This window comes from Panthera leo, chromosome F2 (genome assembly GCF_018350215.1).
Source record: "Panthera leo isolate Ple1 chromosome F2, P.leo_Ple1_pat1.1, whole genome shotgun sequence".
Taxonomy (NCBI): domain Eukaryota; kingdom Metazoa; phylum Chordata; class Mammalia; order Carnivora; family Felidae; genus Panthera; species Panthera leo.
In genome coordinates this window covers 80,547,985-80,562,772 of record NC_056695.1, presented here as the reverse complement: position 1 = coordinate 80,562,772, position 14,788 = coordinate 80,547,985, and the positions used below count along the sequence as shown (strand labels likewise).

Sequence of the window (14,788 nt, the reverse complement as noted above, 5' to 3'; positions counted from 1 at the left end):
TGCCCAAAAGGAGCCCCAGCGCCGGCCTGACGTCAGGCCCCAGGAAGGCGGTCGGCTGCAGGCTGCCGGACAGAGTGGCCCACAGAGCCGCCCAGGGAGGTCGTCCAGGCTTACTCTGTGCCAGCTCTGCCTCAAGCCGCCAGCATAGGCCAAGGTGCGGTGAGTCCCCCCAAGAGCCGGACCGGGCCTCCCCCCGCTGGCGTGTCCTCGCTGCCCGGCCAGGCAGGCAGCGGAGGGGGTGAGGGGCCGACAAACTGCCCCCAGACCTGGGCAGGGGAGAGTTCAGAGCCTGAAAGGGGTTCTGAGGTCTCACCCTGTAGGGGGCCATTGTACAGATGGGAAAACTGAGACCCAGAGGGGGAGGGGCAAGTAGGTGGTCACAGCGGGACAGGCTGCGTGAAGAGCCCGGAAGGAAGGGCTCCCAGGGGCTTGTGGGAGCATCCCTCCTGACCCCAGAGCCCGACCTGTGCTGCCGGCTCCCCGCTTGCCTGGATTTCATTCATTCATTCATTCATTCACTCATTCAGCACCCTCACTGATCATCTGCAGGGTGCCCAAAGCTGTGTCTCGATTTTCCCACCTGTCAAGGCACTAGGGTGGCCCCAGAGGCCAGGCTAGGGAAGAGACTGGGTGCTTGAGCCGCTTTGAGACCATGGCCACCACTGTCCCCCAGGCTGGGGCAGGGTTGGGGGCTGAGGGATTCATGCAGACAGACTCCTAGCCGCACCAACCCACAGCTCAGACCCTGTGCTCCAGCCCTGGCCCTTCCCCCACGCTTTTGGGGGAGGGGGAAACTGAGGCCCAGGGCGGCTGGCCCACCCAGCCCCCCGCCACGTGAACCTCAGAGCAGGCACTGCCCCCGCCCGGCTCTGGCTGGCGGTAACTGCCCTGTGAGAAGGGCAGCAGAGACAGGGTCCCGAGGGGGGCGGACAGGGTGGGAACTGGCCTGTGGCCAGGGTGCCGGGCGGGACAGACAAGGAGCAGCTGTGCAATCTCAGGCAGGACGGAGGGAAGGAAGGGACAGACGGGACAGTGGTGGCGGCTCACAGCCCTCAGGCAGACAGGCCGCTAGCCCTGCCCTCTGGCCCCCATAATCTCCTGCCAACGTTTCGTCACTCCCAGCCAGGGGGTCACCCAGGGTGCCACCCCCTCCCCTCCAGGGGCCGCGCAGCTGTGTGGCCATGGGCACGTCACTGCCCCTCGCTGAGCCTCGGCAACAGCAAGGGCTCCTGCTTCTACAGCACATATGGGGAAGGGGATTGGGGTTTTCTGAGCACCTGCACAGTGGCGCATCTGGCCTCACTTTGTCCTGGGACACCTGATGGGGGGGGGGGGGGCTCAACATTGCCCACTTCACAGACCAGGAGACTAAGGCTCAAAGGGGCCGGAGCGGTCCCTTTAACAATCATTCATTTGGTCATTCAGCCGCAGTCCTGAAGGCCAGGCCCTGCCCTCATGAGTCCGCCAGTCCGGGAGGGAAAGACAAGAAACAGGCAAGCAAATCACCAAAAAAAAACCCAAACAAACAAACAAACAAAAAAACCAAAAAAACAAGCTACGTGAAAAGAAAAGGTAGAGCAGGGATCTGGGTGACCTGGGAGGGCCTCCTTGAGGAGGTGTGCTGGCTCAACAGACCCTCAGCAGACCCGACCCTGGGGGTTGCCCCACAGCAAGTCAAGCCAGAGCCATCCCATCTGTCACCGAGGCCGCCCCACAGGCCTCTCCAGGGTCCTGAGCCCAGAGCTTCCACCTCAGGGCCTTGGCTCTGCTCCTCCTACCGCCTGGAACACCTGTTCCCCCAGAGTCCCCCCCCAGTCCCGTTGTCCCCCCATCCCGTTGCCCCCCCAGCCACTTTCTTACCCCCACCCCCACCGGTGACCCAGACACCCCACTCAATCATCCTGTACCTCGTGTCCTCACAGGCAACATAGGGCCAGCAACACGGATTAGGGGCAGCCGGGAGGAGTCCGTGAGAACCTCGGAGGGGTCATCTCAAAGACAGCCCATGAACTGTGGGACTACAGCTCTCCCTCGGTGGAGGGGTGTCCAGGGGCTGAGGGAGGGCCACGTAGGCTGGAGACCAGGGTGCAACCAGGTGACAAGGGCGGAGACGGCATGCCGGGCAGAGGCAACAGCATCTGCCAGGGCCAAGAGGACCAGGCTGAGGACCTACAGGCTGCCCTGTGCCATGTGGTGCTGGCTGCCCCTGGAGAGGCTGTGGGGGAGGGTGTCAGGTGCCACGAGCACGCAGGGACGGGAACCCCTGCAGGAACGCCCCCCCCGCAGCCGTGCCTGGAGCTGCCCCCCCCCGCCCCCCCGGGGAAACCTGCATTTCCCCAGAGCCAAGGGCTCTCCGATGGTGGACTATGAACAGGACCAGGCACGACGGAGCCCAGGTGCCCTTCTCGACCCACACCCTCCATGACCCCTCTCCCCGAGCTGGGTGCAGGGAGCCAGGCCAGGATGGGGACGGGGGTTCCCACTGGCCCCACCTAGGACCTGCTAGGTGACCCAGGGCCCATCCGGCCCCTCTTGGGGACCTCAGTAGGGGCCCAGCAGTCCCTGGGTGGAATGAGCAGAGAGGCTCAGACCAGCCCAAAACAACAGGCGGTGTTCTACAGCAGATGCCTCGAAACCAAGGACGATCGTAAAAATAAACAGGCAGACAGCTCACCCAATGATGGCTAGGTTGGCCTCGGGAGGCTGTGTCACCCTTCAGCAGCCCGGGCGTTTACAGGTACCCTACACCCCCACGATGCCCTTGTGCACAAACCCCAGGTCCAGAGATGCCAGCCCTCCACCCTGGTCCTACCCTGCCTGGGCCAGAAGCCGCGGACCTGGGTTTGATTCCCAGCCCTACCAACTGTATGCTGTGTGACCTGGGACGTATTGCTAGCCTCTCTGGGCTTCCCCTTCCTCATGTGAACCGTGCTGTGTGGATCTCAAGCGTCCCGCGGGTGCCTGACCCACAGCAGATGCTCTTAGCACCTCGGCTGGGGACAGACTGGGCCTGCCCTCCGTGCCTGCTCCCCCACCCCCACCCCACCCCCGGCCCCTGGTGCAGACCAAGCTCAAACTCCAGGCAGCTACCTGTTGGCCCGGGGCTGAGGCCCGTCTCCCCACCTGTCCTGGGCCCCTACGTGGCAGGGCTGGAGGCAGCCAGGCTGCAGGACTGGTGTCTGCAGTGCGGCTGGACAGCTACAGGACACACGGGGATGGGGGGCACTTTGGAGAAGAGCCAAGAGGTTGGGACACGCCCACCCCTGCCAATGAGGGGCCTGGGGGCCCCGCGGGCAGGGACCAGCATCCTTGCATTGTGGGCCACACAGCAGACACCCAGCGAGCTGTGAGTGGAAGCGGGGGGACGCAGCCTCCCGTCACTTGGTGGGGCCACAAGCCTGGGTGGAGAGGACAGGGTCGGATGATTTGGGAACGATGCTCATTCCCCGCCCTGGGAAGACTCCCAGGGTTTGAGAGCTTCGCAAAGGCTCTGAGAAGCCCTGAGCACCACGCGGGATGACCACGCAGGTGGGGAGACCCGGAGGCTCCAGCACTGTTATTATTATGCACCTTCCAGGTGGGGCCTCTGCAGGCTCATTCATTCATTCACTAAACAAATATCACACCCAGCATCACCGTCACCGGTGACGGAACTCAGGCTGCCAAACTCAAACGAGACCCCGGTTGACCAGCACCAGGGGCAGGGTGGGAATGACAGGGACAGTCTGGACCCAACAGGATAATTGGGTGGGCTTCCTAGAGGAGGTGTCAACACTTCCTGCCTGGGAGGACCGGTGGAAATCAATTCCAGGCTGGTGCCCAGGGCGCCGAGTGGGTTGCCAGGGCCCGGGCTAGGTGGGAGGGCACTGAATGCCGGGGTGAGGGCCAGGCCTCACGCTGCAGAGCTTGGCAAGGCTCACTGAGGGCTCACTCTGCCCAGGAGAAAAATGGATGCGGCCCGGCACGGCACCGGGCTGTCCCGGAGCTGGAGGAAGAGGCTGGAGCAGCCCCCACCCCTCCCCCACCAGCCCCACCCTCCAGACGCTCCCGCTGAGAAGGTTTCCGGTGGGTGGCGGGGAGGCCTGGAAGAAGTAATGCGGGGTAGGGAGGGAGCAGGGAAAAGCTCCAGGCGGAGGAACAGCGGGGAGGGTGCATGGAGGGTCATCAGGCAGTCGGGGTGCTGCAAGACTGGAGAGGGGCTCCCCCGGGGCCTGCCTGAAGCCTCAGGTCCCTTCCAGGAAGGGTCGCTATCAAAAGCATCGCCCTTCACGCACATGCCTCCCTTGGAGGGTGTCAGCAAAGTTCTGGAAGGCCGGTGATGGGCCTCCCTCCCCAGGCACCCCCCTCCCCAGGCACCACCACCCTCCCCAGTCACCCCCACCCTCCCCCGGCCCTCCAGCTTGGGCCACACCTGCAGCAGGTGCTCTGGGCCAGAGCCCTCCTCCAAGGCTGGGGGAGCAGTTAGTGGCGCAGGAGCCGGGGAGGGAGGCCTACAAGGTCACCTCTGGCAGAAGCCTGCCTCCCAGTGAATTGGATCCGGGCTGAGGCCCTTGCGGCGTTCGAGGCCCTGTGAGGGTGGCTCCTGGCCTCAGCCTCCCAGGACGCTCACCCAGGCTTCCACACCTGCTGAGTCCACTGCCTTCTCCAGGAAGCCTTCCCTGATTCCACATTCCTGTGCCTCATTCAGCTGGGGGTCCATATGCCCCACCCGGACACCCTGAAGGTCTCCAATGATCCGATCCATAGGGAAACCAGGGGTGAGTCAGGGGATGGTGGTCAGGCCTGGGTCTAAATCGGACCCTGTCCCTGCTCAGTATGGGGCTCACCCCCTCCGCCCACCCCAGTCCTCAGTTTCCTCACCTGGAAAGTGGAAGGCCCAGGCCTGCAAGGCTGCTGGGTGGACGAGAACGGATCCCAGGTGGCCCCTAGGAGGCCTGAGGCCCCATGGAAACACCTGGCCAGTGCTCTCTTTGTGGGAAAGCCCACATTGCAGGGTCAGCCCAGCCGGGGACAGACCCCAGGGCCCAGCCGGGTGACCCCGGTTTAGCTACCGAAGGCCCCTGTCTCTGTGTCCTGTGTCCTCATTTTCAAATAAGGGCCATGCCCCTTCCCGATAATAGGAGGAATCCAGATGTCCCTTTCCACTCCCTCCCCACCGCAGGGCCCCCAGGGGAGGGGGCAAGAGAGAGCTGGCCAATGACATGCCAAATGGAGAGGCCCGGGGCCATGGGCTGGGCTCAGAGGGAGCCAATTTGGGCCCTTAGCTGTGAACTCCTCACTCCAAGCAAGCTAAGCCCTCATGGATTCATTCACTCATCCACTCGACATTTCCTGAAGGTGACTGTGCAATTCCTCCGCGGGAATTCACAGACTAGTGGGGACGAGTGGCCCGGCAATGACAGAGCCACACGGTGCTGTGAGAGCCCCAGAGAGGCCACAAACCTACTTAAGGCAACCAGGGAGGGCTCTCTGCAGGAAGAGACTCTGAACCGAAGACAGCCAGCGTATGGATAAGAGAATATATGCGGGATTATTTTAGTCACACGTCACAGAAAGTCAGTTCAAAGTAATGTAAGCCAAACAGGGAGATTATAGCTTCATTGAACCAATGCTTCCCAGGAGACTAGCTTCAGGCAGGGCTGGATCCAAGCACTTCAGCCAAGGCTCCTTAGGCCTTGGTCTCTGCACTTGGTCCTGCTTCCCCCTGCCCCCTCCGGGAGCCTTCTTTCAGAGACAGTTTGAGTCTCACAGCGTCCCTGGAGAAGCATCCAACCCCAGGGAGCAGAGAGCTGTCAGTCCCAGTCCCAGGGCTGGTTGTGATCGTGATCGGCTAGGCAGGGCCATGGGGCCAAGGGTGATCAGTCCCTGTAGCCCAGGGCAGCCCATCCCCGGGGTAACCTGGGGCTCAGTGTTTGAGCCTAGGCCTCCAAGAGCAAGGCCAGGGAACACAGCAGGACTGAGCCACTAAAGCACTTGATCCTGCAAATGGTGAAGGGAGACCAAGCCATCCTGCCCGGAGGTCTGCGAGGGACCTCCTCCTACCCTAGGAAGCACTGGTCCTGGGTCTCACCCCAGCCCCCCACCCCCCAGGCTGCCCCCCTCGCTCCTCTCTGCCCCGCTCCCTGGAAGAACCTTCTAGGGCAGTCCAGAGAGGGGCGAGTATTGCCAGTGGCAAAGACGTTCCAGAAGGTGCAGACATGTTCAGGCTTCAGAGCACTTCAGAGCTGGAGGTGGCCATTGTACAGATGGCAAGACTGAGGCTCGCAAGGGCCTGGGAGGTCCCGGGCAGGATGGAGGAACTCCTGGCCCTTCCTTCTGAGAACCTCACTTTCTCTAAGACAGGCAGGAGCAGAAAGAGGGAAAGAAGAGAAGACTGGGGTGGGGAGGCTCCCACAGAGCGAGGAACCAGCAAGGGAGAGAAAAGCCCCGGGTCTCCACCTCCTCCCTCCCGCGCACCTGCCGTTCGGTCCCACCCACGACCGGGACTCACACGTGGGGGCTGTGCAGAGAGCACCCCCTGCCCTTCTCCAGAGGGATCCCCCTTTTCCTACCCTTCACCTGTGCGCATACTGGGCCCTGTCTCCCATCCCCCACCCACCAAAACCCTCCGGGGCCCTTCCAGGGCCACCTCCTGACCACACCTCTGTGCTGCCCGAGGGGAGCTCCAATTCTACCCACCTTACAGATGAGGAAACTGAGGTCTGTTCTCCGATGGAGCCATGCTCCAGTCCCCCGACCCTGCCGTGTGACTTCCCAACTGCACCCCGAGCCCCTGGAGAGCAGCCTGCATGTGTCCCCCACCTGCCTGGAGAAGTACCTGAATGTGGGCAGGGGCAGCGGTCTGGGGCAGCAGGCGGCACAAAGGTCCCAAGTCTTTGCCTCCAGGACAGTCGCCTTAGAAGAGTGTCCAGGCCCCGGCCCCGTGCCAGGCACGACGAGGACGTGGCCTCTGCCCGCCGGGCTCCAGCCAGCTGGCCCTGGCTATGAGGTCTGCTCCACCTCAGCCAGGCCCAGGACACCTGCCAGGAAGGAGGAGGGGACAGGACAGTGCCACACCCCTCAGGCTGGCTCCCCGAGACAGAGCCCTGCCTCCCCACTCAGGCTGTGGAAGGCGCTAGTGACCCCATTTAGCAGATGAAGAGAGCAAGGCTCTCTGAAGGGGCCAAGGTCCCGGGGCGAGGGTGCGGCAGACCGGACTAGAACACCCCTCCGCCCCCAGCCCCTGGGTCTCTGGGACCCTCCTCTGCTTACTCACGGCTCCAAGGCCCGTCCTGGAGGCCAGGTCTGTGCCTCCCCCCTCAGCCTGGGTGGGCGGGCCTGGGGCCAGACTGTCCCCACAGAGGAGCAGAACCTTCTCTCCTTTCCCCTCATTCCAGGCTATATTTAGAGGCCAAGCAGAGAGCGAGGCACGTGGGGAGTGGGTGCGGGCGCCTGCCGGCCGAGGGGCCGTTTGCCTGGTGCCCCTGGCCCCGCTCAGGACCGAGGGTCCAGCCATAGGCTCGCCCTAGACAGACCCGGGTTCGGGTCCTGGCCCGGCCCTCCCACAGCCTCCATTTCCTCCAGTGTGAGTGCGGGAGGCTCAAGGGCCGGGAGGCACCCAGCTCTTCACAGCGGCCGACACCGCGGATCGAATCCGCTCAGCAATAGCGGAGGAAGGGCCTGCTGTTCTGCGGGTGGTGCAGGCAGGGAGACTGAGGCTCAGAGAGGTTCATCAACAGACCCAGAGCGGCAGGTGGGGAGGGGAGGCACCTCTGTTGGCCACTGTTAGCACGCAATGCTCCCCCCGCACCACTGCCAGAAGCCCCACCATGGGAGTCCCGTCTTCCGTGGTTAGGCCCAGCCCTGGCCGGCAGGCAGGGGGGCAGTGGGGAGGGCAGGGGGTGCTGAGAGGGTGCGAGGTGGGTGGGGCACTCTGCTGGGGGTCGTGCACCTGACCGGAGCAGCCTCGGGGGAAGCTGGCCCAGTGGAGTCTCAAGGAGTAGCGGGAGATGAGGCAGTGAAGACCACTGGGGAAACTGAGGCCCAGAGAACGAAGGTCCTTCTGGAGGCCACGCGGGGGAGGGAGGAGGACAGGGCGGCTTCTCCGCCCAGAATCCGCCAGCCCAGCTCCTTCCCTGCCCCAGAGAGGGGTGGATTCAGGAGGCCACCCCCCCCACCCCGACCCCAGCCTCTTCCCAGAAGGCCCACCTCCACAGGCCAAGCCCTGGGTCTGGACCCCCACTGTTCGAACTCCTCACGTTCAAAGCAAAATGAGTGGATGCCCTAGAGAGGAGTCATTAAATAACACTGCGCGAGGTGAGGCAGGGGAGTGGGGTGCACTGGGAATGGGGGAGCAGGTCACGAGGGGGTTTTTGTCATACGGACAAGGACAGCCGGACTCACAGACACAAAGGGGGCAGAGATGGTGGATGTAGAAAGTCAGGGATCAGGGCTCAGCGTGTGACCAGGGTCAGGGCTCAGCATGTCACCAGGGTCAGGGCTCAGTGTGTGACCATCGTCAGGGCTCAGCATGTCACCAGGGTCAGGGCTCAGTGTGTGACCATCGTCAGGGCTCAGCATGTCACCAGGGTCAGGGCTCAGTGTGTGACCATTGTCAGGGCTCAGCATGTCACCAGGGTCAGGGCTCAGCATGTGACCAGAGTCAGGGCTCAGTGTGTGACCTGGGGGGTGAGTAGGTGGCTTAGCTGGTTGACCATCCAATTCTTGATTTCAGCTCAGGTCATGATCCCAGGGTCACGGGATCGAGCCCTGTGTCAGGCTCCGTGCTAAGGTGGAGCCTGCTTGGGATTCCCTCTCTCTCCCTCTGCCCCTCTCCCCGCTTGTGCTCTCTCTCTATGTGTCTATACATAAAAAATTGTTTTTAGCTTAAAAAGATGTGAACTGAGTAAGGACTTAACGTGTGACCAAGATCAGGGCTCAGCGTGTGCCCGGGGTCAGGGCTCAGAGTATAACTAGGATCAGGGCTCGGAGTGTAATAGGGATTGAGGTTAATTGTGTCACTGGAGTCAAGATTTGGTGTGTGACCAGGAACAGAGCTCAGAGTAGGATCTGGATCAGGGCTCCAGTATGGCGGGATCAAGTTTCATCATGTCACGGGGATCATGGCTCAGCGTGTAACCAGTTTGGGTTCAGTGTGCGGCTGACATCAGGGCTCAGCTTTGTTTGGGATCAGGGTTCAGACTCCCGGAGCTGGGAATCACAGTGTGCCTTGCAGACATCTCTCCTCACGTGTCAGGCCTCCGGGGCATCCTGAGCACCTGTCGATCCCCCGATTGTGGGGGCGCCAGGCCCACCGCCCTGGCCTGGGCCCTCCAGCACCTTGAGCTTGCTGGCCAGCATGTGAGGCTGGCCCTGGGGAGTTTCCTGGAAGGGCAGGATCCCCGGAGCCGGCATCATCCTGGGACTATCTCCCAGAGGAAATGTTCTGTAGTGTTTATTATTTGTCTCTGCCTGTGACACTAACCCGAACTTAGTGCAGACACATTGGAAAACCAGAAGGCATGTGGAAGGGAATCCAAAAAACTGTTTGCCGTGTGTCCCCGGGGCCAGCTCCCAGCGCGGCTCCGTTTTGCCAAGGCTCAGTTGTTTTCAGAGTAGAGGGACAAGCTGGGCAGCATCCTTCTCCTTCTTGGGGACATTCCGGGGCCCCCCGCTGCCCTGAGACTCCAGGTTCCCAGCCCCATGCCCTGGCCTCATGGCCTGCCCTCGCTCCCCGTCATGCCCCCGGAAGGTCTCTCCCTGCCCTAGATGTCCCTCGTGCTCTCCGTGCTCCCCGTCTGCCTGAGTTATCATTTGACAAACACATCCATCAACCCTGCGAGTTAGGACCTGGGGGCACCAAACAGAGGGCAGCCCAGCCCAGAAGGACCGTGTGTGTGTGTGTGTGTGTGTGTGTGGTAGGTGTGGCCATGCACCTGGGCAGCACGTGACTCTTCCCAGCAGCCTTGGGGGTCAGCAGATGCCCAGGGTGGGGGTCCCAGAGGCAGAGGCACAGCCGGGTGACCTCAGGCAGGTGCGTACCTCTCTGAGCCCGAGGACAGTGGTGGCCGTCTGCCCTGCCCGGGCCTCCCCCCAGGCCACACCGGAGCCCGAGCCTTAGCTAGCAAGGACTCCTTGCTGCGTCTGCCCCCCACCACCCGCAGGCAGAACTCAGCACCCCCAGTCCACAGGGCTGAAGCTGCCAGAGCGAGCCTGTTGCCCAAGGCCAGGCAGGCAACCAGAGCGAGTGGGCAGTGTCCGGCCTGCTCACAGCAGATGCCACACTTGCGTCGGCCACCAGGTCAGTGGCGTGTCTTCCCTTCCCCTTCAGGAGGGGGAGGGCCCACTGCGCGCCCAGGATGTCCCACGTCCCCGCCCTTCCTCCTGCTTCTCCCCAAAGCCCTCTCCTTTCTCCTGAAAAAGCCAGAAATGTCCTTATTTGGAGCATCAGCCCAGCCTGGGATGGGGGCGGGGGGCCCGTTAACCCTTCATGTATAAATAGAGATAAATCTCAACAAGTTAAACACAGCCCCACAGGAACATAAACAGAGTGGGCGGCCCTTTACGGCTGCAGGGAGCGCGGCGTTTATTTAACTAACACCCGCCCCACTGCTGCCGGGACCTGGCTCCGGGCTCAGGCCCCGGGGAGTCACCCTGAGCCAGCAAGGGTGCTCACGTCTCAGGGCTGGGAGGGAAGCGGGGAGTCCAGGGGGCTGGCCCTTGGGCGAGGTTCCTTATGAGCACCCTAGCCCTGGCCATCGGCCCCGCCACCAGCCTCGGAAGAGGTGAGAACAGATGGGTGGCCGGGAGGACCCGATCTGCGATGCAGGGGTGCGGGGGTGGGGGGGCCAGCCAGGCGGGGCTGTCGCGGGCCGGGCTCCGTTGGGCAGAACTGTGGTTTATCCAGGAGCAGCTCACACTGTGGGTTTTTCTAGCACAAACGATGCGCTGGGTGCTGCTGCGGTGCTCAGTTAACCCTCCTAGCAGCTCCACAACGCCAGCCGCGCAGGTTAGCACGAGAGGCACAGACAGGTTAAGTGACTTCCCCGAGGCCGCACAGCGAGTAAGGGAGGAGCACCAAACACGGGGCCCCACAGCTTCCTGGTGCCACAGCCTTCCTCTTCCCTCTTGGTCCTAGGCCGGTCCTGCCCAGCCGGGATTTATACTTCCTGCTGCACGGAGAAGTAGGCTCAGAGCATTAACATTCCGCCCAAGCTCCGCCCTGGCAGGCGTGGGGCCACATGGAGAGCGGAAGAAGGCAGGCATTTGAGGGCCAGGCCAGGAAAGGGCACAAAGCCGGGAAAGCTGGGGGCCTCGGTGGGCAGGCAAGCCGAGCGGCACCAGCCTCCAGGCGGGGCTCCAGTTGCCCAAAGGTCACCCACCCCGCTCCTTCCTTCCAGGCCCAGGGCGTGCGCTGGCCGCCGTCATGCCCGCCGCGTCTCCCACGGGGCCCTGGGCCCCCGCGGCCCCCAACACCACGGCGGCGGCGGCGGCGGCGGCCAACGTCAGCGTGCCCGAGGTGCCCCTGTTCCACCTGTTCGCCCTGCTGGACGAGGAGCTGCACGCCGCCTTCCCCGGCCTGTGGGTGGCCCTGATCGCGGTGCACGGCGTCATCTTCCTGGCGGGGCTGGTGCTCAACGGACTAGCGCTGTACGTCTTCTGCTGCCGCACGCAGGCCAAGACGCCCTCGGTGGTCTACACCATCAACCTGGTGGTGACCGACCTGCTGGTGGGGCTGTCCCTGCCCACGCGCTTCGCCGTCTTCTACGGCGCGCGCGGCTGCCTGCGCTGCGCCCTCCCCCACGTCTTCGGCTACTTCCTCAACATGCACTGCTCCATCCTGTTCCTCACCTGCATCTGCGTCGACCGCTACCTGGCCATCGTGCAGCCCGACGGCTCCCGCCGCTGGCGCCAGCCTGCCTGCGCCCGGGCCGTGTGCGCCTTCGTGTGGCTGGCGGCCGGCGCCGTGACCCTGTCCGTGCTGGGCGTGAGAGCCGGCGGCGGGCCTTGCTGCCGCGTCTTCGCGCTGACCGTCCTGGAGTTCCTGCTGCCCCTGCTGGTCATCAGCGTGTTCACGGGCCGCATCGTGTGCGCGCTGTCACGGCCGGGCCTCCTGCGCCAGGGCCGCCAGCGCCGCGTGCGGGCCATGCAGCTGCTGCTGACCGTGCTCGTCATCTTCCTCGTCTGCTTCACACCCTTCCACGCCCGCCAGGTGGCCGTGGCGCTGTGGCCCGAGGTGCCGAGCCACGCCAGCCTCGTGGCCTACCACGTGGCGGTGACCCTCAGCAGCCTCAACAGCTGCATGGACCCCATCGTCTACTGCTTCGTCACCAGCGGCTTCCAGGCCACCGTCCGAGGCCTCTTCCGCCGGCGCGGGGCGGAGCGCGAGCCCCACGGCAGCACCGTGGTCGGCATGCAGAGGAGCTCGCGAGCCTCGGGCCGCAAGCACATCCCGGGCCCCGGCCCCGGCGCCTTCACCCAGGACCTGGCTAACGGGCCAGAGGCTTAGTGGGCAGGACTCTGCAAGGGGACCGAAGGCCAGGACTGGACTGGGCAGGCCGGGTCGAGGACGGCACAGACGTCCACTTGCCCTGGGGGTGGGGGCGGGGGTGGCGGGGTGGGGGTGGGATCGTCTTCACCTGGATCGATTGGTGATGGCTGTGCCCGGCGCGCTGCTCAGTGCCGTGGTTGATTAGCGATGTCTGCCGCGGCCCCGGAGGGGCCGTCTAAGGCTGACCGTTTACCTACCGTCTGGGGTGTATGCTGCGTCCAGCAAAGACTCAGAGGGGTAGCCAGGAGCTGCTTCTCTCCTGGTGCACGTTCACCCTGTGAGGGATTCCTCAGAAACAGGGACAGAGATGTTTTTAGGTACTAGGAATTGCAGAGAGGTTCCCTTTCCTCTCTTCCCCCCTCCCCATTCCCCCCCCCCCCCCCCCCCCCCCCCCGCTTGGGCCTCTGACGGCCTCCTCTGAGCCAGACGCCAGGATTGCCTCCACCTGCTTTCTGTTGAGCGGCCAAGCTCCCTGGGTCCTTTATAGACTGCTATAGGGGCAGGGGCCTGTTGGGCACCTTCAGGCACCAGGCCCCACCTCAGCCACAGCCACTGACATAGGGTGAGACGGACCCTGGGCCCCAGATCTGCCCTTCTTTACAGAGAGAAGTCCTACATGTTCAGTGGCTCCAGGCAGAGTACCTGGTCCCCCAAGTTCAGGGCCCTGGAGGGAGGCCCGCGTGGGAGCCAGGAAGGCCATTTATATCCCCATGTTACAGATGAGGAAACAGGTTCAAAGAGCGAAAGGCCTGGCCAGGGTCACAGAGTGAGTTCTGGGCACTGCAAGGCCGGCACTGTCTTTACCAACCCTTTGTGGAGCCCCGTGTGGACGACTCCTCCTGCCCCAGGACATGTCAGCCCACAGCCTTCCTGCCGGAGGCCCAGGAAGTCCCGGGCTCCCACCCAGGGCTGCTTCCTGGGCCCGGATGCTTGGGCAGCAGTGGGCGTGGCGGTCAGCACCATAACCAGCGCCATCCTTGGCCCCGACTGGGTGCCGGGCACAGTCCAGGAGCCTCTCTCCTGCTTGACCCAGAGCAGGAGCTGCAGGGACAGAGGAGGGACCTGGGAGCTCGCTGTCTGCCAAGAAGCACCTGGCAAGAGCGATGCTGACCCGAGGGTGGGTTTTCAGGCAGGGAAGCTCTACCAGCATCTGGTGCCTGGACCGTCACGCAGTGGAGGAGGGAGGGCCAGTGTTTGCCCCAGTGCAGCACCACCTGCAGGCTCTCTTCCTGCAGGGGCAGCAGCCCCCGGTTCCCATTCTAATTCATGCTAAAGAGTGACTGACTGACTGACACTAACTGACCGCTGTGCTTGGGGGTGGAGGAGTTGCAATCGTCCTGGAACAAGGCCTTCCTCTAGGAGGAGGGGTCTCTTAAGGTAGGTGAGCAAACGTGAATCTGGGAAAACTGGGACCAGGTCCCGCCCTGCCTCATGGCTTTGTCTCATTACTCCCCACCATCTATGGATGGAAGTGCCCATGGACAGCACTGGGGTCCAAATCCAGGAAGGTGTCTAAGCCCCCTCCCCTTGTCCCCGTGCCTGACATCCCAACATCCACCCTGGGTCTCTCAGGGACACCCAGGGCGTGGGGGAGCCCTCCGCCGCTCCAACTGGAGAGGGTGACCACGTGTCTCCTGCAGCTGGGGCCGGGATGGGGAGCTGCCCTTGCACCTCTGAGAGCTCAGTCTGCTGGCCCCCCCATGCAGAACTCTCTCTAGATGGGCCTCAGTTTCCCCCAGTCTCCACCGCAGCTGGAGGATAGGGGGCTGGGGAGTCACCCCCCAGGACCTTGTCTGGGTCCCCACAGCTCTCTCAGAGGCTTGATTCCCCCTCCTGACGTCTGGCTCCCTCCCACCCTGGCCTCTTTGTCAGGACTGAGGCCCAGGGGTCTCTGGAGGCAGACCCCGACTGTCCTTGTTCCCATAGGGACCCGGTGTGGGATCTCTGCACCCCCTCCCCGTGGCCTGCCTTCCCAGATTTTCAAGAAGCCCAAGTGACATGAGATGGCGTGTGTATTTATATCTGATGTAAACAATCTCCTCAACGAGAAGTCCTTGTCTCCTGAATTAAACCTGTTTATTCCCTTCGTGCCCTCAGCTCAGTGAGCAGGGGGCAGGCAGCGGTTGCCGTGGGCTCGGACCCACGCAGGGGCCCACCCGTGCCCCCACCCCACTCCCGCTCCCGTGGACAGGCAGGCCGCGGTGGTGAGTGTGTGGGGAGCCCTCCGTCCTGCGGGCAGGTTTGGGGGCCCCGAGCCCT

General features: G+C 63.5%; 1 protein-coding gene across 1 annotated transcript; it reads left to right on the top strand.

Annotated features, from left to right (window-relative positions):
- The first annotated feature begins 11,404 nt into the window (after positions 1 to 11,404).
- Positions 11,405 to 12,487, top strand: GPR20 (G protein-coupled receptor 20). Its single transcript, XM_042924391.1, has one exon. It carries the CDS (start codon positions 11,405 to 11,407, stop codon positions 12,485 to 12,487), a length of 1,083 nt encoding a protein of 360 aa, XP_042780325.1.
- The last annotated feature ends 2,301 nt before the right edge of the window (positions 12,488 to 14,788 follow it).